Genomic DNA, 26,404 nt, shown 5'->3' on the forward strand with positions numbered 1-26,404 from the left:
TAGACCATTCATATTTACAGGAAACCATCAAAAACCTTAGTTTGACAGAAACACAGAGGATTGCTTTATTTTGCCAAGTGGGCTGAAAACCATCAGTTTACCAAGTTTTATGAAGTCCACAGGAAGGAGAACCCGTCACCAGTGGCTCAATTACAACTCCTTTATAAAAACCTGAAGTGGTTTCTGTTTGGTTTCCGGATCATAATTTCATATGCACTGGTCCTAATACCATGGGTGTGTGTGTGTGCATGTGTTTCTGTGTGTGTTACAGGGAGGGAGAAGTAGACACAGGTCATAAAGCCAAAACATGAAAGCAAGCCGAATTTTGTTTTGGACAACGGCCAAACTCTGACTTTGCCCCCAATAGATTACTCAGAGATTTACCATTAGAAAAGGGAAAGATTTAGCGATAGAAACAATATTAAACAGATAGAAATCCATGTCTCACTCACATTGTCAGAACAATGGTTTGGGAAGGAAACTGGCCCAAGGGTCTCTCAGGTGGGGATGGTCCTAGAGTGCCAGTGATGAAGATATAATGTGCTCATGGCTGTGTGAATCATGACACATTCTGAAGACATTTTTAAAGAGTTACTTATTTATGACAGACAGCACAGGGTGGGGGTGGCAGGGGCAGAGGGAGAGGGAGAAGCAGACTCTCTGCTGAGCAGGAAGCCCAAAGCAGGGCTCGATCACAGGACCCTGGGATCATGACTTGAGCCTGAGATGAAGGCAGACTCATAATCTACTGAGCCACCTGGATGCCCCTGAAGACCTTTTTTTAAAATTAAACTTTTTATTTTATGGTAACTTTAGATTCATAGCCCTGAAGGCCCTTTGAAGGCTTTTCCTGAACTGTCCTATTTTCCCATCTCTGCCAATAAAACCCTCCCATCTTAGACCTAGGACAAGTAAGGAAAAAGTTCCTGGGGAACTTTCTATAATGGGATTTTCCACCACCAGAAAAGAAGTGTGTGAGAACTACTTCAAAAGCCTGAGATAGAGGTACCTGGCTGGTTGGTAGAGCTCAGTCAGTGGAGCATGTGACTCTTGATCTCTGGGTTGTGAGTTTGAGCCTCGTGTTGGGTATAGAAATTACTTCAATCAATCAATCAGTCAGTCAATCAATCTTTAAAAAAAAATGCCTGAGAGAGTTACCAGCACTGAAGTCAGGAAATCAAATAATACCAAAATATTGAACAGAATAAAACAAAGCATAGGCATATGGCCATTTCTACCTTAACCTGCTCTCTCAAAGCCAGATCTTCACAGCTGGGTTTGAAGATAAGGTCCAGTTTCACTTAGAACTCCAAGGCCTTAATGTCTTTTTTCTCCCTTGCATTAAGTTACAAGGTCAGAATGGTCCCTGGTAAGCCTCCTTCATTCCTTTGTTTAGGGGAGCAACTCTAAAAGAGCCATTACCCTTAAATCAAAAAACCCCCACCCCCAGGTTGTGAACACTGTATTTTAGCAGACTTTTTTCTTTTTAAGATTTATTGATTTATTTGGGTGGGAGAGGGCAGGGACAGCGGAAGAGAATCTCAAGCAGACTCCCCACTGAGCACAGAGACCGACATGGGGCTCAATCTCACAATCCCGAGTTCATGATCAGAGCTGAAACCAAGAGTTGGATACTTTACCCGACTACACCCCCCAGGCGCCTCTCTCTTAGCAGACTTTGATATTTTCTTTGGAGCAGCTTTTAGCCAACCATCTGCAGGCCACTGAGCTTGACCACACATTCCCTCTCTCACTTTCTCTTTCCTTTCTTCCTGTCTTCTCCCCCAATCCTCACTCTCCTGCCATCTCCAAAAACTCAATCTTCACTGTCACCCTGAATAAAAAACCCCACTCCTCTCTGGCCTCGGTTTCTCCATCTGTAAAATGAAAGACTTGAATAGGGGGATGTTCTGGAGAGCTAATCAAAATCCTTAAGGTTTTTTTGTGTTGTGTTTTTTGTGATTTTTTAAAAATTTGTTTTGTTTTGTTTTTTGGTTTTGAATCTCTCTCTTTTTTTTTTCTGCCCTTACCCAATGTCCAGGGTCTGAGTGCCTGGTACCGAAGAACAGCTTTTCACTTTGTTTTCACCCTCATGAATCAGAGAACTTCTTGTACTTGCAGCTCATTTTGGGTCAGCGACCTTTTCTCTCTCAAGTTCTAGCCCCGGTGAACTCCCTTCCTTCGGCATCATTGGTAGGACACCCACCAGCCAAACTGTCCTCTCTGTGTTCCTTTGGCAAAACTTTGCTAAACTCCAGAAAGGACAGAACAATCTGTAACGGTCTTGGTGGAATGTGAGTGAAAAAGACACATGAGCCATTGTGGGAATGAAAAATATTTGTACTAAGAATCCCATCTGTGTACATGATAATCAATTGATGCAAATTCTTATTTGTGTGAGATTTCATAGCAATGCACCAGCATGGACTCTTCCTAGATTGACAGAATTATGTTCTCTTTCTCTTACGCCAGCTCCTGTTCTCTCCCCCCTTCTCCCACCAGTGCCTCCCTCCACAAGAGAGTAATAATAATTCCGAAAGCTACATTTGCAACATGTGTGTCTATGGGACATAACTGTAATACATGTTTTCTGGGATGGTGGGGTCAGAGGATCTTATAACTACCTTCCCAAGACCCCTTGCCATTTCTAACACTGAATATAAGCATCTTTCTAATTGCCTGTGGAAGATTTTTAGTGGGTCTCCTGTCCCACTAGTGTTACCCCTAACACTTGCCCCTAAAACAAAATGTTATATGGTTTTTCGCTTGAGGGTCCAGTCTTCATCCATTCCATCCTCCTCTGCCTTCATGCTCCCTTAGCTCCTGGGAAAGGGGTGGGTAGCAGAATAGTGGGCTCATCATGTGTTGAACCCTCACTAAGAGAGCAATGGTTGCATCATTTGGACTATAAGATTTTCAGCTTTCATTAGGGACCATGGCATTCATTCATTCATTCATTCAGCAAGTGTTTAATGAGCCCCGTCTAAATGCTGGACACTGTTTGGGGCCCTGGAGATATAGCAGTGAGCAAAACAAAGTTCTCACCTCTGGCTCACATCCTGGTACTGTCATATACTGTCAATTCTACAACATGTCTAGGGTATCTCTACTCTGCCGTGTAATCTCATGCCATTGGCTGCATTTAGTGTCAGTGCATCTAATCTGGACTATCCTAGGGTCCCATCTCTTCCTCCTGCTCAGTTTACCCTATACATGATCCGGAATCAATGCTTGGAAACACAATTCTGAGGATTTCCCTACCTTAAAAAAAATCCCATAAAGGCTCCCACACCATCACCTCTGTTGCCTACCACATAAAGTCTTCACCCCTTCGCCTGTCATGTAAAGTCCTACCTGATCTGGCTGCAGCCCACGTTTTGGAATGTTATCCTTCAACTGTTCCCTTTTATGGACTCTATGTTCTCTGCTACACCTTCTCAACTTGGAATCACTGCCTGGAATATTCCTCACCAGCTCTGCCTGCAAAAAGTCTGTCCAGCCTTCTTGGTCCAGGTCACAAACCGTCCCCAACCAGTTCTCTTTCTCTTCCTACTTTGCACAGCAATTCCTACTTCTGTGGCCTGTGTCCCATTCTGCCCTTGTGTTGCAGGCTGCTACCTTAATTCTTACGTATGAGATTCTCAGGAGCGGGAAGGACATTTTATTGACTGTTCTTTGGCTCTTTGCTCCCTCTGAGGTTTGTCTATGAAGCTAGCCCAGTCTTCTGCAAGAAGAGAGGGAAATCTCAGTCCATTCTCAAGGCTGCTCTTATTTCACATCCCTGTGTTGCTACCAGTGTGGGTGGATGTGTAGTTGATTTAAGATCAGAGCTAAGCTCATTGCTAGAAGTCATCAGATGGACTCTAGCTGTGTATAAGTCCACTCCTGCCTTCCCTCTGGCAGATTTGGGGAGCTGAATGTGCCCTGTCATTTTACAGAGACATTCTTACCACCGTTCGCACTATGACCCTCCACCAAGCCGACAGGCTGGAGGTCTGCCCCGCTTTCCTGGGGCCAGAAGTCACCGAGGAGCTCTTATGGATTCCCAGCAAGCGTCGGGCACCATTGTGCAGATTGTCATCAACAACAAACACAAGCATGGCCAAGGTAAGGAGCATGCTCCTTTTGTACCACATCCACAGCAGTTCTACCACAGCGCACCCCCTCCTCTGCCCCGTATTTGGAGGGCTGGACCTGGAAAGGGCCTTGTCTCCCATGCATATCAGAAAGTTACACAAGCATCACTTACCATCAAGCCTCAAAGCGAGTCTGTCTTTATTTAGGACAAAAGGCAAAAAAGCAGGGAACTAATGCAGTGCCCAGCGTTTTCTCAGTTGCCCTAGGGGGTCGCAGGGCACTGGGGGAAAGTGTGTTGGATTGGATTGGCTGGTTAATAGAATGAGAGGTTGGTTGTTTTTCCAGTTGGGCACTTGATATTCACAGATACTCAGTGCCAGACACTTCTGAAGCTCTTAACCCTGTGCCTTAGAAGCAGTAATTCTCATGCCTCTCTGTGCCCAGGATTCTCCCCCGGCCTCTTGCTAAAGAGACATATTCTGGGCCCCAGGCTCAGAGATTCTAATTCATATGAGGAGATTGTCGTTAGAAATGAGTAATCCAGAAGAAATCCAGAAACATCCTGGCCAAGCACCAGGAGAACTGACATTAAGTTAACAGGGACACGCAGCCCACTCAGCCAACCAGCTGGCTGCAGCAGGCACCCACACACGTCCGTGGCCCAGACCTTCCTGAGCCTAGTTCCCCAGTCCCCACTTCCACCCCAGTAGTGGGGGTAGGGGGAGGAGAAATTCAATCAAACAATTGACTGCTTCTTACTTTTTTAGGCTCTTTAGAGCAAGAGCTCAGCTGGTTCCTTTTTATGAAACCACAAACATGTTTTGTTTCCTTTAAAGGAGAAACAAATCAAAGCTGGTTCTCTGAACGGGTTAAAAGTAATAAATTATTAAACCAAATGATTGAATAACATGGGTGAAAACCAATCCGTTACAAAGAACCCCTACTATAAATCTCAACAAAGCTGGTCAAACCAAAGCTAGTTGATCACATCTGTTACGAGTTAGATGTAAATTTCAGATTACAGATAAAAAACATTGAATCGCTTTGGAAACTAACAGGCTTAAAAGAAGAACATGCAAAATAAAACTCTTAATAAAAAATGGTGATGTATTAGAAGAATTGGAAGTATTTATTATCGATCTGGGTTTGATTTGAAGTGTATTATTTTTAAATTCTGAGGCATTCTGATACAAATTTATGAAATGCGGAGGAGTAGGAGGTAAAGATGCAGTTTGATTTTCAATCCTAAATTGCCTCCGGTAGATTCCATTTGCCCTGAAAGTATTTCAAAGCCTTAAAAAAAAAAAAAAAAAAAAACCTGTGGGCAAATGGACTTTGAAAATCCTAAATCCCATAATTTCCAGAGGCCTCTTCATTTCAGGGCAAAGGCTCATCCCTTGATTTTCTGTGTGTCCTACAAAAGGCCCAGCTGGTTTACATTTTTTTATTGCTCCCATTGATTTGGATGCAGTGGTTCTTTCCTGACCTATTATAGGTTACTGGAGAATCACTTGCCCCTACTCCCAACCCTCAGTGCCCCAGCTGGATGATTCAAAACCATCTCGAGAGTTTGTTGGTGGGAGAAGCCATCTTTTCCCACTAGAGCATTGACCTCCCACTCTTAAATCTCAGAGTGTAGGCTCTCACCCAGTCTAGATTGTTCCCTTAGCCCAAATGTTTAGAGGAGAGTGATCCTGGCAATATAACACTGGAGGTCCTACCTGCCCTTCTCCGTAGCTTTCGTGTTAACAGACATGCTCCACTGAGACACATCTGCTTGGTCCCTTGCTTGAGTCAAAGAGGAGTGATAGGACTCTGCCATTTTGAACTTGACCCCTGCCTAAATTTGCTTGAAGCAGACTAGGTACCCACTTGGTCACATGGTCTAGAAGGGAGTGTCACTATCTTTGGAGGAGAGAGAAGGAGTAGGGGCAGGAGAGAGAACACATCTGGCCTGTCTTGTCACGTGATTCCATCCATGGCTCTGAGCCTCAAAGTCCACGTGTCAAGTCCCTGTTCTAGCTCCCTGTATGGTTGGGAGCTTCACTGGTTTAGGTTCTTGGTTCTTGGAAATCTTTGCATGGATTGACCTGTGAGAGCACCTAGTACTCTAGCAGTACTTGCAAAGGACAGGAAAAGGCAGCCGACATCATCCATATTTCCAAAAGGGACCCAGTGGACTTGATGAGAAAGAACTAGCCCAATGATTCATCATTCTGAGGCCATTGTCTCACAGCCAGATCAGTTCCTAGAAAGGCCCCAAGTGGGGCTGTTTCTCCCACCCCAGCCCTGCCTTAAGTGATACAACCCACCCTAGAGACGTTGTTGATCAGGATGCCGACAGGTATCCCTGGGTATGATGAGGTGATGGGAATAATGAGAAACACACCCAGTCCCAGCCATGGATTAAAATCTCCAGAATGTCTCAGCACTTTCAAAAAGGGAGAGAACTTATTCTCAGCCCTCCCCATTTGCAGCCCAATATAGTTCTTATCCTGGAGCCTAGCCCCATGCCTTACAGTGGGAGCTGGATATGTTTTGGTTGGTTTGCATTGGCAGATGTTCCTATGGCCCCTTCCCTTCATAGGCCTCTTTGCCTGCAGCTTTTAGGATACTTGCTCTTGCAAGGCCCCTTAGAAAACATGGCACCAGTGACTTCACCTCCTACCCAACGAATGCGAGACCACCAAAGTCTACCTGTAGGACAGGTAGTGATTCACTGTAGTGGAATCTATAGCCACTGAGGTGGGCAACAGATATTGCCTAGAGATTAGAGGCATGAAAGGCTCCTTCATGATCCTTTCCCTCTTGATCCCATTTTAGTGCCTTCCTTCCCATGCCAGACAGAAGGCCATCGCCATTAACTCCATATCCATCTGTGTTGGTGGATCAGATTCTCATAACATTTGATATTTTGAAAGGATTTGCTTCAGGATATGCAAATACTGGCCCTTTGTGAAGAGCAATAGTTTCTGCAACTGGCCTCCCTGGCAGCCAATATCTCTGGGAAATTTTTATACCAAGAAGCATATCCACTTGGGCCATACAGATCTTTTATGAAATTGCAGGTATTTTTTTTTTTTGAAATTGCAGGTATTGACATTAAATTCTACTAGAGGTTCCTTTGCAGATAACCAGGGCAGATGGAACTCTGTTTTCATGCATTGTTTCATTCCTCCACTTTCAGAGCATTTAGTGACTGCTCACCATGTGCTGGGCTCTTGTGAGCACCCAGAGGCTGCTCCTGAAGGACCTGAATGGTTGCTAATGATAAAACAGGAACTGAGCTGGGTTTTTTTGTTTTGTGGGGAGGTTGTTTTTGTGTTTGTTTTTGGTTACAGAGGCTGCTCTGTAAACATATATCCACAGCATGAAAAGGACAAAGGATGCTTGATGTCTTGAGGGGTTCAGGGCTTACATTCTGAGCACAGGGGCCCGTTTCAGCTCCCTAGCCTTTAATTTCCAGTCCTATGTTCTCTTTCAGTGTGTGTTTCCAATGGAAAGACCTACTCCCACGGCGAGTCCTGGCACCCAAACCTCCGGGCATTTGGCATTGTGGAGTGTGTGCTATGCACTTGTAATGTCACCAAGCAAGAGTGTAAGAAAATCCACTGCCCCAATCGATACCCCTGCAAGTATCCTCAAAAAATAGATGGAAAATGCTGCAAGGTGTGTCCAGGTAAAAAGGCAAAAGGTGCGTTGGTTGGAAGCCCTGCCTTTGGTTGACTGAGATCCCCACAGAGTCCTTCTCAGTATTCATTGAGCATCAGAAACCTAATCAACCTGACACATCATCTCAATATTACTAGTTCTAACAATGAACTTAATTCCCCCCTCTTTTGAAGGGCTGATAAGATGGTTGATTAGAAGAAATTTACTACTCAGAAATAGACTGGGAGGGGTGCCTATGTCTGCTAAACTTTTGGCCCTATGTAGCCCTAAGCGCCAGACTTAAGCCTGGCTTTTCTAAATTGCAGAGAAATTGAGTTATGAGGATTATACAGAAGAGCAGTAGCACCTGTCATTGATGTCACTATCTAACTGATCAAGCACAATCACATCCATGACCCTTTTGAGACAGGATGGGAGGCAGGTGAGGTAGAGTGGAAGGAGAGTGGGTTCTGGGCCTGAGTGAAGTTGTTGTGTGACCTTGGAAATGTGACAGATCTGCTCTGGCCTCCATCAGCTTTTCCTTAAAATGGTATGCTTAGAACAATTAATCTCCAAGCACCTGTCCTAACGCTACAGTTTTATAATGATACTATTATTGCTCTATAAAATTTAAAACTGAAGCATATTGAGTGACCTGCCCTGAGTCCACAAATCGATAATAAAATCAAGGTTTGGATGTCAGGTCACCTACAGCCCATTGTCTTTTCCAGGGCAGTAGAAGATATGAACTGATAACAAAAAAAGCAAGTGGATTAAATAGTGGTTTTAACGCATACGAAATAGATAAAAACATAGTCTGTAGTGTTGGAGTTGACAGCATAGGGAATTGGTGATCCAGCATTCTAATCCTGGCTCTGCCACTGGTTTCCTGTGTGACGTAGAAAAAGTCACTGCACCTCTCTGAGCTTCAATTTCCTTATCTGCAAAATGAGAGGGTTAGAGTGGATGATTTCTTAGGGTCTTTCCAGCTCCCAGCATTCTAGGAGTGAATGAATTCCATGTACATGAATTAATCTATCATTTATTATGCCTACCTGCATTTTTGTAAACACAGGTGAAAAACCAAAAACTTTTTCAAGGTAGGCAGAGAGCTAAATCGTATATTCCTTCAACTTAGGCAATTCCTTATGATCAGCAGGCCAACATGAACTTAGTCAATGCATATTTTTTTGAGCATCTTCATGTAGGCCAGTCATTCCCAAACTCGTATGCACATTGGAACCCCCAGGAAAGCTTCTAAAAATACCTGTGTCCCATTCCCAGAGATTATGATTTCATTGATTTCAGGTGTGGGCTGGGAGGGAGCCCTTTGAAAACATCCCCAGGTGATCCTAATGTGCAGACAGGTTTGGGAAGTTCTGACATAGGTAGTTTATGGCCTTGCTCAAGATTTGGTTTGTGGACCAGAAGAACTTGGAAGCTAGTGAGAAATGCAGACTCAGGTCCCACCCCAAACCGACTGCACCAGAAATCAACATTTTAACAAGATCCCCCAGTTGATCCCCATGCACGTTAAAGTATGAGATCTATTTGTGGCAAAAACAAAATCTTTCTTAGTGGAATGGCCCTCATCTTCCACAGTAAACAGTGGGTAAGATGTAGATAGGGAAGACAGGACCTATCTGATCTGGAGTAGAGAATTGGGGCATTAGATCTGATGAGGAACTATACTCATTAGGGGTAGGGAGAGAGTACAGTCTGAGCATGATACAGACATGAGGGCTACCAAGCCACAGTAACCTATCACAACCTCCAAGTGTGCAATCTTACTGGATCCTCAAACCTTTTAGTGCCCCTTAGGAGTAATTCCACCAACACAGTTTTCTCTTTGGTCAAGAGTGGAACATCTACAGTCATATAAGTAATACAGCATGATAATTTCAGACAAAAGCTAATCATTATCTAAACTACCACAGGTAAGGTAAATCCTTCCCACTATACAGTACTGCAATTTCAACCTCAGACCTTCAGACCAAATCCCATTTCATTGTATGCTTAGGCCTTTAGGGATGCGGGTGATTCAAACAAGAAGTGAACACATCAACTGAATATAGAAAAAGAATTGTTAAATAAATACTGTGCTGTATACTACGACCAGCAAAAATCATTGTAGGCCAAGATTTAATTGCATGGAAAGATGTTTGTGACATCTGATAAGTACAAAGAGCATGCTACAAAACAATATTATGATTCCACTTGCGTTAAAAAAGCAAGCCTGTATAATACACTTAGACAAAAAAAAAAAGTCTGGAAGGGCATATCACAGACTGTTAACAGTAGCTGTCTTTGGATGATTGAACTATAGGTAGTTCTCATTTTATTCTTTTGGTTTATCCATATTTTCCAAAATTTTCGACAATGTCTATTACCTTTGTAGGGAGAAGAATAAGTTATTATTTAAAAAACTGCCCTTCAGAATCCCACTCCACAATATGTCAAAGAGTCTGGTTGATCCAACCTTTCTCTCTAGAAGAGCTACTTTCCCACCCTGCTCAGGGGGTAGAGATAGATACAGGACTTAGAGAGCAACATGGAAAGTGAGAATCTCTGTCCCATTCTGTGTGCCTGTCTCTCAGTGAGCCAGGCAGGAGTGTCGGCAAACTGAGTGACACCTGATAGTCACATTGCCTAATGGAGTCATTATCCACAGATGCCAGGGCACCTGCTCCAGCTACTCAGAAACCTCAGAGCATTAGGGAACGTGCACTCACTTGTGCCTTCAATCTGAAAATACATATTATGTGCCTACTATCTGCAAGTAGAGAGAGAGATGAACAAGCCAAAGGCCCTTTGCCAGCCTGATCCTTACATCCTATAGGGAAAAGAAAGACAATGAACACAAACAAGGTGATTTTACATTGTGATGGGTACTGTGAAAAAGACCAAGCAGGATCAGGTAACAGTAAATGGGGGTGGTGACAATGAATGGCACTTTCTTTTTTTAAAAAAAAAAATTATTTATTTATTTGAGAGAGACAGTGAGCCAGCACAGGTGGGGGAGAAGCAGAGGGAGAGGGAAAAGCAGACTCCCTGCTGAACAGGGAGCCCGACATGGGGCTTGATCCCAGGACCCCGAGATCACGCCCAACCAACTGAGCCACCCAGATGTCCCTGAATGGCACTTTCAAAAGAATGGTCAGGGGAGGCTTCTCTGAAGAAGGGATACTTGACTAAAGTCCCGAGCAGTATAAGGAACGAGAAAGGGAAAGATCACAACATCACCAGCCTCTTAGAAAACAACACATGACAGAGAAAAGGGGACAAAGAGTGAAGAGGGAGGAAGATAGATGGAAAAAAAAAAAAACAGTAAAGTCAGTTATTTGTGTTGAGAAGGGAAAAGAGAGAAATAGAATTCACTGATGACCCATCCAAAAGCTTCATTATAACAAATGATCACAGGCTCCTCCAGTCACAAGCAAAGGCCAAAATAAAGGATGTGAGTTTTTTTCTCTTTTGCCCTTGCTCTGGTAGAGGCCAGCCTGGCGTTGCACAGCAGTGGTCACCTACAGTGTTGTGTAGGACTTCTACTCCTTGAAGGCTCTCCAACTTCTCTCCCGCCCTCACTACACCTCCCTGATGTCTGGAATACCCAAAATTACACACTTCTTTTGGTTTATAGCAGAAAACACCTCTTTGAGACTTAAAAGTTACCTAGGTGGGGATAATACATCGCCAGTCCTCTCCACTTCCATAAGGAAATGCTTTCTCAGTTTCTTAGTTCTGGAGTGCTCGGGATACAAGCATTCTTCAGGGAAGCGGAAATGGATGGAAATGACTTGAGACATAGCAGGCTTCCTTGGAAGGAAATGAAACGAGGTGAACATGAAGCAATTAGAAAACACATTGAAGTGAAGGGTGTGGAATGAGGAGGATGTTGCCCACTGGGTAGCTTGAAAGACACACTTGGTTTACTCAATATTTTCAAATGCCAACCGAGGTTGAGTCACTGATGGGGTTTCTTGTTTGTAGAGCCCTTCTCCTGAACAAACTAAGCTCTTGGTGGGATGTGTAAGATGACTCTTCAGGACACTGGGAGAACTTTCAGTACATTATGGGTATTTACAGTGCCATCAAGGATATCACTTAGCAGTTATAGCTGTAGCCAATATTAAGCTGGTGCAAAACTTTTTTTTTTTTTAAGGTTTTATTTATTTATTTGAGAGAGAGCACATGGGCGCGGGGAAGGAGCAGAGGGAGAGGGACAAGCAGACTCCATGTTGAATGCAGAGCCTGACGCCGGGCTCTATCCCATGACCCTGAGATCAAGACCTGAGCCAAAATCAAGAGTCAGATGCTCAACCGACTGAGCCACCTAGGCACCCCGTTGGTGTAAAAAAAAATTGAAAACTGAACTCAGCTCTCATTCTTTTTTATGATAGTCACACACAGAGAGAGAGAGAGGCAGAGACACAGGCAGAGGGAGAAGCAGGCTCCATGCACCGGGAGCCCGACGTGGGATTCGATCCCAGGTCTCCAGGATCGCGCCCTGGGCCAAAGGCAGGCGCTAAACCGCTGCGCCACCCAGGGATCCCCTCAGCTCTCATTCTAAGTGTGATACATACATAGAGGTCCCTGTATACCCAGAGACCCACTTCTCCCACGTTATGAGAAGTGCCAGCACACATCCCTTAATTACGTAACACATCAAAAAAGGCTGGCCCATTGAGCAATTAAATAATTAAAAAGGACAAAAGGAGAAAGGAAGCTTGGCTCTAGGATGACCTGCAAATGGAGTAGTCCAACTTGGAATCATCAAGAGAAGACTGATTTTGTCCTAAACACTGCCAGAATACTGGTGAGGGTGGGAAAGCTAATCAGGTCAGTGAGAGATGCACGATAGCAATTTGATTCCAGCGTCTGGTTCAAATGCATCCAATTGGCTATTAACAAGTCTCCCTAATTGAAGTCACAGATCCAAAGCGCCCAGCTCTCAGGGGTTTCCTCAGATAATCTTACAGGTGACTTCTGTACATACTCAAAGTTTTCAGGCTGTCCATGGCTTCTCTTTGTTGTTCTGACTTGAGTATACTTTAAAGACACAGCTGAAGAGGGTGCTGACCATGAAGCCAGCAAGGAAATTGAACTCATGGATAATCCAACTAGGAGAGAAACTTTTTATTTTTGGTTGGGGGCTGAGGAAAGAGGAGGGTGGAGCAGAATGGGAAGGATGAGGGGGCTGGTATCTTTATGCCTGGAAGCTGAAATACAGCAGTTTAGTTTATAATTTAAATGATCCATAGTTGGGATCCCTGGGTGGCGCAGCGGTTTGGCGCCTGCCTTTGGCCCAGGGCACGATCCTGGAGACCCGGGATCGAATCCCACATCGGGCTCCCGGTGCATGGAGCCTGCTTCTCCCTCTGCCTATGTCTCTGCCTCTCTCTTTCTCTCTCTCTCTCTGTGTGTGTGACTATCATAAATAAATTTAAAAAAAAAATGATCCATAGTTGAGGGATTTGACCAGTCTTTGTGCGTGTGTGTCTGTGTGTGTGTGTGCGTGTTCCAACCATTCATTTGGCATAGCATACATATGACTAATCTGACATCTAGGTTTTGGCACTGGTGTTGATCTGGTATTATCTTTCCCCTTACAAACAAATCAAAGAGCATTCACAAATGTCAAGCCAATTTGAATAGATCCTTTGGGCAAGTATATGCACATAAATGAGTGTCATAAATGTTTTCTAAGTATACCTAAGTGATGTCAGGGAAGTTAACCAAAGCGCTCTGTCAGCCCATTCCCTGGGTCTCTGTTGGTAACACCGAGCTAAACAGACCATGACCTGGACCCAGCATGGAAAATCCTATATACCCTGAAATGCCTAAGAGATTTGTACCTGGCCACATTCTTCCTCCTCATGAAGGCCTACTCCTCTGTGGCGGGCAGGGGAGCAGCGGCAGGGGATGGATCCAGTATACTTTGTGGGTCAGTGTTCTGCAGAGCTCTGGATTCTGTCACCATATGGCCTTAAATGGAAGGTCATGTGTTCCTTTGTGATTTGGTGGCTGTTACAGGGTGGCCTAAACTGAGCCAAGGAAATATAGGTGGGATTTCTATCCCCGTGAGAATGCTCTTGTTGACTGTCCACGTTTGACAAGTGCCAGGTGTTCCGAACAACGAGATACCTGAATGCAGATGTTTGTTTCTAGTTTTGGAAAGCCATTGTGAACCTCTGCTTGCTTCCTGATTTCAGAAGAACTTCCAGGCCAAAACTTTGACAGCAAGGGCTACTTTTGTGGAGAAGAAACGATGCCTGTGTATGAGTCTGTGTTCATGGAGGATGGGGAGACCACCAGAAAAATAGCCCTGGAGACAGAGAGACCACCTCAGGTAGAGGTCCACGTTTGGACCATTCGAAAAGGTGAGCAAGACAATATTAATTTCTTGTCATTTTTTGTAAGGGGTTGGAGGAACAGGAAAAGAGGGGAAGACTTACCTTGATTTTTGCTTCAAACTATTCTTCTGTTTGACTCAGTTCTCCTGATTGCTCAGAGACTAACACATGACTAACACGTTTGTGATTATGACCTTTCGTTTCAACTAGGACCTGTCCAAAAATTAAAGTATCGACCCTTGGGGTTTATTGTCTTTCTCATACCAACAAAGGCTGGAGGAGTCTTCCTCCTCTCGGAGTGCACATCAGAATCTTCTGGGAGAGGTTTTTGTAAATACCAAATGCCTGAGCCCTATCCCCAGAGATGCCAATTGATCGGCCAGGAAGGGGCCTTGGCATAAGCATTTGTTCATAAGGCTCCACAGGTGATTCTAATGTGTAGCTAAGATCACAACCTACCAGACTATAGCCTACCATTCTTTCCGACACGAAGCTCAACCAACACGAAAATTCATTCATGTGGTGCGAGGCTAATCTCTCAAAGCATGCTGTGTTCTCTGGAGTAAGACACATTGAAAACATCATCCCCACCCTCAAAAAGATTTAGAGTCTCACCAAAGGGACAATCCCAGTCTTTATGTCCCTCCAATTCCTTTTCTGCTTACTCAGCTGACTGCCATAGCAAGCTCTTCAAACCATCCCACAGATATGAGGCTAGTGTTGATCTAGTCTGGTCAAGTTTTCTAGAAATCTAAGAGGTAAGATTTCAGTTGGGAAATAAAGCACATCCTTTTTCTCCTGGCTCCTGCATAAGGCTTGAGAGTGCTCAAACTTTACTGTGCTTCGACATCATACAAGGGAGCTGGTTTACAACATGTTCACCTGGCCCCATCCAAGAGCTGTGAATTCAGTAGGCCTTGGGTAGTGCCCCAACATGTCACAAACAGCCAGTGATTCTAATTCAGGTGGCACTTGGACCATACTTTGAACAACAACTGCTCGAGTGTTAGTAGGGCTTCTTTGGCTCCCTTTCCCCAACTTTTCTTACCCAAAAGAGCGAGTTCCTCCACACCCCTTAAAAATATGCTTTAATGCACCTATGTTTCTCATCCGTGTTTATTTTTGCTCTATACCTAGGAATGTTGGTTTTCTGTCTCTGATTCCCTAGCTCCTCTGTAACTGGTCACCTAGGACTAAGCCCTCTTCTTTTGGCTTCCCTAGCAATGGACCTGGTATTTTTTGCTCCACATCGCTCACCCCCTTGAAGCATGCGGGTGTCTTTCAGCTTGCTAGCATAGCATCTATATGACCTCTTGTTCAGTGCTTGGCTAGCAGAGAAAAATCCAGGCTTCAGTTATGTTGCCCTCTCTAGACATGAGGATGAAGTAGGCTGGTAGCTTGTTGCTCCTTAACTGCAAGGCCATTTTTCCAGCTTGTGTGTTACGCCGATAAAAGCTTTTCAGGCAAAGTTGAGACCGGGTGCCCTCCCCCCCCACTTATTTTAACTTTCCCCATTTTCTGTAAGGGAACACTGAAGGAGCTGTGAATATTTCCCAAAGGGAAATACGCTTTTCAGTGAATTTGGGAACAGGGATGGCTTCTCCATTTACACAAACAACCTGTCTGCAGTTCCACTGCTGGCTCTCACTGCTGGCCAGAAGGGTAGCCCAGTGGTTGGCAAGAACATCATCTACCTAGACTTGGGGTGAGGGCAGAATTTCCAGTCCTGCCTTTGGCTCTAGAAGCTCCCACCAGCACCCATGCTCGATTCTGTGTGGCTCTCCCCAGGAGGGGGATCCCATGGTCAGCAACACTATCTTCCATATCTCTATCCTCCGGAGAACCAGAGGGGGAGGCCAATGAGCCAAGGAAACAGATGGAGTCAATTATAACCCTGAAGTCATCCAAGTTCCTGGTTAAGCACATTACACAGCCTAGCTCGATGCTCCTAAGCCCCTGTAATGAGATGATATGCTCAACCCAAGCAGAAAAAGGGGTGGTGGTGGTTCCAGTTAGAGAGGGCCTGACCACCTGCCGCACTTTTCACTTGGCCCCAGGCATCCTCCAGCACTTCCATATTGAGAAGATCTCCAAAAGGATGTTTGAGGAACTCCATCACTTCAAGCTGGTGACCAGAACAACCCTGAGTAAGTGGTACCTGCCTTTCTTTACTCCTCCCCAGAAAACGCCTCCAGCCTTCGATGTAGCGTAGCCCTAAAGAAAGTCCCTTTGCCTTGTCCATTAATTTTCTCTCTCTTCTCTGGAGGACCCTAGCAGCAGAGGGGGTGTCTGAACGTGAACTGAAAAGCTTAGACCTGGGGAATACAAATCCAGATGCAGTCTGAGCATAAGCTACCTTGAGTCAAGGTTCCCCTGATTATCTTTAATGAAAACTGCTAACCCTAGAGTCTCAAAAAGATCAGAGAAAGTTCACAGGATTCCTGGGTTGGTAACATTTGTAGAGACTTCACATCCAGAAGGCTACATCCTTCTGTGGTGGGGATAAGAGACAGAGAGAAATTGAACGCATCCCAATTTGTCAAAGCTCTGGTCGACTCTTTGGAACTGCCTCCTGAGCGGTCATGTTTCTCTAAAAGCATCTGGCCACTCAAGCATACATGCAGGGCTCCCTCTTTCTACACAGGATGCAGCCTAAGGACTAGATACTTCTAGGCCCTGGTGGGTGGGGAGCACTTGTGAAGGAATACAAGGCCCAGAATTTCTATCCACAGGGATTGCCAGTGGGCAAGAAAGAACACGAAGATGCCTTCTCTATGAATCAATCTAGGTCTGAAGAGTTAAATACCTAAGCACTCAGAGGAAATCTGCAAGGAACAATGAGATGAGAGCCAGGTGGGCTTAGGCAAGGAAGGCTTCCTGGAGGAGGTATATTTTGAAAGACAAGGGTGTGATGGGGCAACAGGTCAGGGCATCCATTCAGGAAGAGGGAGCAACTTAACTCAGGAGCAAACAAATGAAGAAAAAAAAAAAAAAAGGAGCAAACAAATGTGTGAGTGGGTGGCCCTGGAAGAAACTGGAGAGACGTTCATGTAGAAGGCAGGTGGCATTGCTAGTTGCTACAGACTTACAAATGGCCTCATAATACGAAAATGGTGCTTTGGAAAGATGTCTCTTGGCTATCAGATAGATTTAATACAAATTTACTTTGGTGAAGCCATATTCCAAAGAGCCCAGTATGCCATGCTGAGAAGTTCAGCTTGCTTTCCAGACCAGAGAACCCCAAGGGAGTGTTTTAAGCAAGTGCACGATGCATGCAGATCTGTTTTTTTTAGAAAGGAGTCCCGCTGTGCAGAGTGAAAAGTGAACTCCCATGGTGAGTAGCTGGTGGTACTCTGAATTAGGAAGCTCTTATACCATTAAAAAGGAAAAAAAAAAGCTCTTAACACTGTATTAGGTCAGTGAGACAGGGAACAGAGGTCACTATGAGGGACAACTCTGGGGTTAAATCATCAGGATCATTACAAAGAGAGAAAGGAGTTTGGAATGACTCCAGGAGTAACAACTTTATAGACCTGGTGAATAGTGGTAATTAGCTAATGGGAAACTGGAGAATAAGCAGGTACTGGTGGGGGGGGGGAATGCATTTCACTCAGAACATGTTTAGATGAAGATACTTAAAGGCCATCTGAGCAGAATTTATCCTATGGGCAGCTGAAAATAGGGTTGATGAGGTCACTTGTTTATTCTGTAGGGGACAGGAGACCATAAACTGAATGGGAGGAGAATTCAAATGAGGTGGGGGTGGGGGTTGGGAGTCCTTACATGTGAGTAAGGAATAAAGGGGGCAGAATCTAGGATTTGGTACCAATGATGTGACTTTTGAAATTACCAAGTAATTTCACAGAACACGTTTTTGTTTGTCCCATGAGCAAGGCACTGTGCTGGGCACCAGGAGGGCAGGCGGCTCAAAAGATGATTGAAATAAATTCTTTGTCCATAATAGAATTTGGGGTATATAACAAATGTAGATGGCATGTACCTCCACCTGTGTGCAGCTGAAGGAAGGGGGGAATGAGATGATCCTGTGGGGTCACCTAGGGACAAAGCAAAATAAGCCTGATCCTTCCTCCCATGTAGCTATCAGATCCTGACACACAGCAGGGCTTCCGTGGAAGCCAGTGCCTTGCTCAACTCTTCTTTCCTGTTGAGTTGGAGAGAACAGAGAAAAGTGAAGGATCCCAGGAAGAAGGGAAGGAGCAGAGGAATTGAGTCTGTAAGGGAAGAGGGTCATGATCTCCTGTGGCCTGGGAAAGAAAAGAGGTTCGAAATAGGTTCTGGATTAAGAGGAGCTCGCTGACCTTGGACCAGGAGCTCCCCAGCTTGTAACACCATGAGAGCAGGAATAAAAAGACCACAGAGGATATCCAGGGTGGGCAGTTTGTTACAAAGATTATTTGCCGTGGCAAGATGACAGCAGGACAAAGGAAGACCTTGCCACCCAAGGATCAGGAAAGTCAGAAAAGGGATGGTCCAGAAGAGAGAGGATCTAGAGTAGTTTCCAATGCTCAGCACAGGGTGTGTACTCCAAAATGTTTGCTCAACTAGCATGACGGAATGGGGAAGAGGCAAGTTGGTAAGGACATGCTGGATGCATAGACATGTCCATGGAGGAAGAGGAGAAAACAGGGAATGGAAGAGAGAGCCACTGGGGGGAAGAGTGAAGTGAGAGGTGCAAAAGGGGTTGGTAAAGACAGCATCTGAGCATGGAAGAAAACAGGTGGACAGTTTTTAGCCAGGGGTGGCACAAATAGAGAAAAGAGCGGTAAATAATCAGGTCCCCTAAACGAGTATCTGACCCCGAAAAAGTAAGCAGAGCCTCAGTAACACGCAGGTACTGCTTTATTTGACCTGAGGCCAAATCAGCCACCTAAATAGCTAATGACCTGATAGAGGAGCATTTTGCAAATGCTAAACATACTGGAAAAATTTCAAGAATACTACTTCGGTTCAACTTGTGAGGCAGTTATGTATTATTCGTGGCGTTCTTAAAAATACTGAGTGTTGAACACTCCTCGGCCCGTTGTCCGTATCTGTTCCCCAAAAAGTGTTTTGGGGGCTGTTCTGCTTGAAACCACATGGCATTTGTAAGGATGGGGTAGATTGGTTACACTCCTCATTGGCTCTGCTCTCTCCTCTTTCATCTCTGGGCTGCTTTGTGTTTGCTTTGTAGGCCAGTGGAAGATATTCACCGAAGGAGAAGCTCAGATCAGCCAGATGTGTTCAAGTCGTGTGTGCAGAACAGAGCTTGAAGATTTGGTCAAGGTTTTGTACCTGGAGAGGTCTGAAAAGGGCCACTGTTAAACGAGACAGATGGTGTTGGAGAGGGTGAAGCAAGAAAACTGAAGCTGCAGCTGGACTGCGGGCTTATTTTGCTTAAGTCACCAGTGCCCTAAAACCCCAAATTCAAATGCAGTTCATTATCCACGCCATGCACAGTATAACTTGCTCCTTTATGTGGAGTGGTGTGTCAGTCCTTAAACATCTCCTCCAAAGAGACTAGAAGAGTCTCGAATTATTTGTGGGAGGAAGCAGGATAGAACACCACAGCACTGCTCTAGTTTCTGGGAGAATCACATTTCTTTACAGGTTAAAGAGTAAACAAAACCCTAGGGTTTCTATCTAGAAAGTCACTCCAGTGAAAGAAAAAGACAAGAATTTGCTTAGCAGGATTTGTGTAGTACAGAGAAAATATGTGTATGAAATTATACTCTTCGACTTTTAGGATGTCTTGTGTTTTTAAGAAAAAATTAATTCCCCCTCCACATCCACCCAGAGACGCATGCATATGCACACACTCACGCACACATGCGTGCACACACACACACATACACCAGACACTAAACTGCAACCTTCCTTCTGAGGCAAAGCCAGCACAGGCTCTCCCCTCCTTGCCTGGCTCCCAGGTAGCTTGGAAGTTGTGGGTACCCAGGAGGAGAAAGAAGGAATTGTGAGCAAAAGGCTCTGCCCTTGGGTCAGTGGTGTGGTTGCCACCGTCACCAACTATGGTGGCAAGGTGAAGAATAAGAACACCGTCTCGTGGCCACATTTACTTTGAAGCTCTAAATAACTTTTCCCTAGTGCTACACTTCTCTTTTTTCCCTGAGCCCGTGAGGCCCCCATAAAGAAGTTAGAACTGGGATAGAATCTTCTGAAACTGAGTCCACACAAGACAAAATAAATGTTGAAGAAAATGGTGGCTCAGGGTCCACAAGGCAACATTCTGTGTTTTCAAGTCCATAGAAATCACCGACGAATAGCTCAATATTCATTCATTTTCTTGATGCCAGAATCTGTAGTCCAAAACTTTAGGTTAAACGATTACATTCTAGAAGCTCCTTAAAAGGGCAGGGTTCCTTCTTCTCCAGTTACAGGAGTTCATTTTGACTTTGCAAAAGGGCTCAGTCCCCCACAAGCTTCTGATTATTGGCTCTTCAGTTAGAAGAGTTATTGCTCATTAGGGGAGGTGGACATTCTGGTTAGGATCTTTGTTCTAAGCTTTGCTGCCATTCTCATCTCATCCACCAAGCAGGGGTTTGAATCATGAATCCTAGAGAAGGCTGCTCCAAAAATGTCAATTTGCAGCTGGATACCAGAGTGGAACTTATCCATTCTGAGGCCTGGCTTTTAGAAATCATTTTTGTGGCAAAACTCTAAATTCTCCACCTGGCTCTCAAGTGGGCCTTCTAGATTCATCCCTTCTGAGAGGCATGAATGAACTCTAATGAGTACTCAGAAGTATTAAGGAGGCAGACATCCCATATTCCCACTCCATGACTGCAGGAAAGAGGAACAGTGTTTTCCTTACAGTAGCTGTCACCAAGAGGGAAAAATGCAGAGGTCTTTATGGCAACCTGGCATAAAGGAATCTGTTCTCATAAGAGACGGGGGTGCCTCATGGCCAGGCCTTCAAGAGACAAGTCTCTTACCAACCCTTCCTACATAGTCTCTGTGGGAAAGGGAGGGAGGACACCCAGGGCTGAGAGGCCACAGAGCTTTATTGCAGAGGCTGCTTAGTAGCTGCTGCCTCCCTCCCAGAGGTGGCAGTATTTCCATAGTGTGGAAACAAGTGACTGGATCCTGAAGCAAAGTGGTGATTTCCCCTTCTGGATGACTCACCCCAAAGCCTTCCCACCCAGGTGTTCTCTGAAATCTCAACCATAAGGGAACACCCAGAGAGCTTCCCTAGATAGACTTCTGCCCCCAGGGGCTGGGACACACCTTTACAAAGTACTGTGGGAAGCAGGAGCTGGGGAGCTGTGCTAGGCCAATGGAGAAACCTTTCAGCGTTTGGTGTAGGCAGTAGGACAGTAGAGAGAAGAGGCCGAGCCACCTGTAGCTAGGAAAGGAATGGATGTGGTTCTTCTTGTATTTATTTGTATCATAAACACTTGGAACAACAAAGACCATAAGCACCATTTAGCAGTCGTAGCCATTTTCTAGTTAACTCGTGTAAACCAGAGTAACGTAACAGTATTAGCCTTTCGCTCTTCTCACAGGACAGGTACCTAAATAGGGTACTTATTTATGTAGTCGCTGTATTTCTGGATTTTTAAATTAATAAAAAAGTTAATTTTGAAAAATCATCTGCAGGAATGCCATGTGAGTGATTGTCTCTCTGGCTTGGTATTGACCTTGGACTGGGTAGCGAGTGATGGGTGGGCCTGTTTTGCATGCAGCTCGACACCCTCTCTCTCCCACTGTAGCATCCTCTGGTAAGAGTGGGGACTCTGGGGTCAGCACGCCAGCAGTTTTAATCCCAGCTCTGGGGGCGCCTGGGTGGCTTAGTGGCTCAGATCCTGGGATCGAGTCCCGAATCAGGCTCCCCCCGGGGAGCCCGTTTCTCCCTGTACCTATGTCTCTGCCTTTCTCTATTTGTCTCTCATGGATAAATAAAATCTTTTTAAAAAATTAAAAATCTCAACTTTGTGCTTCCCAGCCATGTCAGTCTCCCCATCTATAAAATGGGGATAATTATGGTACTATCTTTCGCCTGCAATTGCACGGTGAGGCTTTTAGCCAGTGCACATCCAGTGAGTAGCCTATGTTCATTTATGACCGTGGATGAGTTCAAGAAGGGCATGGCATTGAAAATGGCCATTGATTTCTGGCATCCCCTTTAGGCAAAGACATTTAAGGGACTGGGGACAGTAAGCCACTGACTTGGGTTTCAGGAGGGCCTCAGTTTCAGTCTGCTGCTCCGTAGCAGAATTGTATAGGGAGCAGGTTAAGAGTTTTGCCATCTATGTTGATCCAAAATAAGTTCCCTCAAACCCCTAATACCGGTTATATGTGTGCTATCACAGAAACCAAGAGCACTAAAATGTCAGATAATGGGACAGAAAAGTGTACACTGGTGTGAGCCAACACAGAAGTCACTGGTGGTGACATGTTGGGGGACTGATGGGGGCAGAAGCCAGAAGTGAGTGGGGAGATGAGGAATTGGAGACAGAAGTTAGAGCCACTCTTTGGAGAAGCTTCATTACAGAGAGTAGAGAGATTACATGGAAGAAGTAGCTGGAGGATTATGGGGTCAAAGGAAAGTTTTTGGGTTTTCTTTTTAGTTTTTATTTTATTTTAAAGATTGTATTTATTTATTCATGAGAGACAGAGACAGACAGAGAGAGAGAGAGAGAGAGAGAGGCAGAGACACAGGCAGAGGGAGAAGCAGGCTCCATGCAGGTCCCCGATGTGGGACTCGATCCCAAACCCTGGGATCACTCCCTGAGTCAAAGGCAGACACTCAACCGCTGAGCCACCCAGGCCTCTCTCGTTTTTGTTTTAAAGACTTATGTATTTATTTCAGAGAGAGGGAGGGAGTGTGCGTGTGTGCAAGCAGGGGGAAGGGCAGAGAAAGGGGATAAGCAGACTCGCCCCTGAGCAGGGACCCCAAGGCGGGGCTGTATCCCACAACCCTGAGATCAGGACCTGAGTGGAAACCAAGAGTCAGATGCTTAACCGACTGAGCCACCCAGGCACCCCTAGAAAGTTTTTGTTTTAAATATGGGAGATACTTGGCCATGTCTGAGCACTGAAGGGTGGGACCCTATAGAAAGAGAAAGATGAAAGGTAACAGGGAAAGGAGTATACCCTGGTGTGGGAGGTACATGAGAAGCCATTTCCCCGTGCTGAGCCTCGAAGCCCCCAATTCTTGACCTACAACCTGGACTGAATTTTGGCCGCTGGTTGCCAACCCCTTACTGTGCATTAGCTGTTATCCTTCATCTCTGTTAGCTTGTCCTGCCCCACCCTTATACCCAGCAGAGTTTCTTCTAGAATGAAAGGCTCTAGATTCCACCATTACCTGACCTCCAGTGGGATAACCACATGGAACTCAGACCAGACACTCTGGCTCCCTCTGGCACGCTGCTCTCTATCCATTATCACCCACATTCCAAATTTCACTGAGCCCTAGCAATTTGGTCTCCTAGATGTGGCCCATGTTTGCTGCTGTTTGCACATCTCTCCTTCTGTAGGATCTTTTTCTTTGTAGTCTCCACTTCCAGGTGATTCCCAGGAAGTCCCAAAGGTCATCTCATGTAGGCTCAAGGACCAGTCCTGCCTACGACCACGTGGTACCCACCCTTTCCATTCCCTTCTTCCTCTGGCCTCCCTCTGTGATGGGCACTGCTGAAGTACATGGCCACCAAATGCTTCCATCACCACCCATCTTCTGACACTCACCACCATTGCCCGCTGTGACATGGCAGGCAGGGGCTCCTTCTGCAGGCCCAGATTTGCCAGCATGGTGGTGGCGCTCTGGGATCCTCAGTCATCTTCCCTGGTGGCACCTTATCCTGTGTGCCAGTGGAGAGAATGCCTCCTTCCCTACCTGTGTTTTGTTTTGTTTTAAGATTTTATTTATTTATTCATGAAACACACACACACACACACACACACACTCACACACTCACAGAGGCAAAGACACAGGCAGAGGGAGAAGCAGTTCTATGCAGGGAACCTGATGTGAGACTCGATCCCGGGACTCCAGGATCATGCCCTGGGTCGAAGGCAGGTGCTAAACTGCTGAGCCACCCAGGGATCCCCCCTACCTGTGTTGTTAATACTTTGCCACCTTACGTGAAACCAATTTAACATATAGCTATTGGTGGTGTATTACGTGGACCAAGGCAGAGGTCTTCTTGTGTCTCAGAGTCTCCTGGACTTCTGTATGGAAACAAATCCTTCATGCTCCACTTCCAGCCCTTTTGACCAGAGTGCAGAGACTGTGCTGAGTATAAGCCTCCAAGACAGACAGACATTCCGGTCTGTCCTCCTAATCCCTCTTCCTTATGATTCACATGTTCAGCCTCTTTCCCCCACTGACTCCCTCAGGGGATCAGTCATGCAGATTGACTTTAGGAGGCCCACACCACCAGTCAGCCAAACAAGCTCAGATTCCTCTGAAATAACTATGTGGGAGACATGAGTCCCTAAATGCAGAGCTCCAGCTCCAGTACATGGTCTCCCAAATATTTCATACACATTTACAAAGTTGTGCCTTTGTATATGCTCTTCCCATGGGATAGAATGTTTCTTCCCTCTCCTTCACCCAGCAAACTCCTATTTATCCTTCAAGGCCCAGTGGAAATGTCACCTCCTCTGTGGAACCTTACCTGCTCCCTTCCTAATTGACTACCATTTATCCTTTCTCCTTATGTACTATATCCTCCCACCATGCCAACTCCATTCTCTTGGAACTTATTGTGTAGTACAAAGTCCTTAGTACTAGGAAGTACTAAGAACAACTTAATACTTAGAAGTCCTTAATACTTATGTGCCTTTGCACACAGCTCCCTTTGCCTGAAATATTCATCCCCTGGTGTCTCTACTTAACACCTACTCATCTTTTAAAACTCATGTTGCTCATCTCCGACCTTGTCCACCTCTTTCAGGCATGGTTATTAGTTCCATCCCCCGTGCTCCTAAACAACCAAAGCACTTAGCTCATGCCAGTCTCTGTAGTACAATCTAATGACATGCATGTTTTCTTGGCTAATCCTCAACCACAGCCCTGTGTGGTAGGTCCCATTACTAGCCCTATTTTAGAGATGAGGACATTGAAAGCATTCACATTATATGCCATTACAGTGGACCCTTGAATATGTTGGGGGTTACAGGTTTCAGCCCCCCACCATGGTAAAAAATTTGCATATAATTTTTGACTCCCCGCAAACTTAACTACTAACAGACTACTATTGACCAGAAGCCTTGCCGATAACATAGAGTTGATTAACTAATATTTTGTATGTTATATGTAGCAGATACTGGATTCTTACAATAAAGTTAAAGAAAAGGAAATATTATTAAGAAATGCACAAGGAAGAGAAAATACATTTACAGTACTGTACTGTGCAAAATTTTCATGTTTAAGTCGACCTGCCCAATTCAAACCTGTATTCTTTGAGGGTCAATCATGTGCATAAAAATGACATATTTGCCCAGCCCCAGTCTCCATGATTAGACTGGAGGGTTCTGATAGGGCAGAGACCTACTGGCCAGCCCTTTAGGCATTCAATAAATATTTGCCAAGTGCATGGTCAATCTAATAAGATTCTTTCTCTGCTTGAGAAAGAAAGCAGTCTAGAGATTACTATATCCAGGGGCTATGCAGCCCTTAGAACAGCTTTTCTGTCAACCTCTCTTAGGAAAAACTAATAAAATCCTGGTTAACAAATAGAAATGAAAAAGTGCTTGTTTGTCTCACAAAATGATTTACCATAAGGCGTCTTCTAAAATAACTCACAGATACCAGATTTACATAGCGACTTTCTTTTGCAATGCTTAAAGCAAGATGTCCACATTTGTGGCATAGGCCTCACAGCTGTGAAGGATTCTTGGTAAGACTTCAATATCGTGTATGACAAGTAGTAGCTATATTTCTGTATAGACTATCTGTGTTGTAGTATTTGGAATAGCTGTAGTGCATATTACAATACTTACATCTCTATCCGTGTGCATGTGTGAGCATGTGTGTGTGTGAATAATTAGACTCTGACGTGGTGTGTTGTTGTGCCCAAGATTGCGAATCCCAGAAACCACCAAGGAGCCGACACCAATGCAAGCACACGAGGATTTACTAGCAAGCTCGAGCTTGGGCTCAAGTATACTCCATACAGCGGAGCAGGGACTTGGACCCCGAAGTGGGTTACAGCTGTTTTTTTTTTTTTTTTTTTTTTTTTTTTTTTTTTTATAGGCTGGTCTAGGGGATTTTCAGAAGGGGTGGAGGAATTTCTCAAGTTCTGTTTACATTCTGATGTGGGGCTTTCAAGGGCATTGCACTCTGTTCTCATTCTAATATGGGA

The 26,404-nt window shown here is 44.9% G+C and overlaps 1 protein-coding gene across 1 annotated transcript in view; it reads left to right on the forward strand.

The window, feature by feature from the left end:
* Positions 1-21,685, forward strand: part of CHRDL1 (chordin like 1) — a 121,127-nt gene extending 99,442 nt beyond the window's left edge. Inside the window, 5 exon segments of the mRNA XM_072817679.1 lie at positions 3,939-4,107; positions 7,562-7,756; positions 13,941-14,108; positions 16,139-16,228; positions 19,273-21,685. Of these exon segments, the coding sequence (XP_072673780.1) occupies positions 3,939-4,107; positions 7,562-7,756; positions 13,941-14,108; positions 16,139-16,228; positions 19,273-19,403 (753 nt within the window). The 3' untranslated portion in view covers positions 19,404-21,685.
* The last annotated feature ends 4,719 nt before the right edge of the window (positions 21,686-26,404 follow it).

Source organism: Canis lupus, chromosome X (assembly GCF_048164855.1).
Source record: "Canis lupus baileyi chromosome X, mCanLup2.hap1, whole genome shotgun sequence".
NCBI lineage: Eukaryota > Metazoa > Chordata > Mammalia > Carnivora > Canidae > Canis > Canis lupus.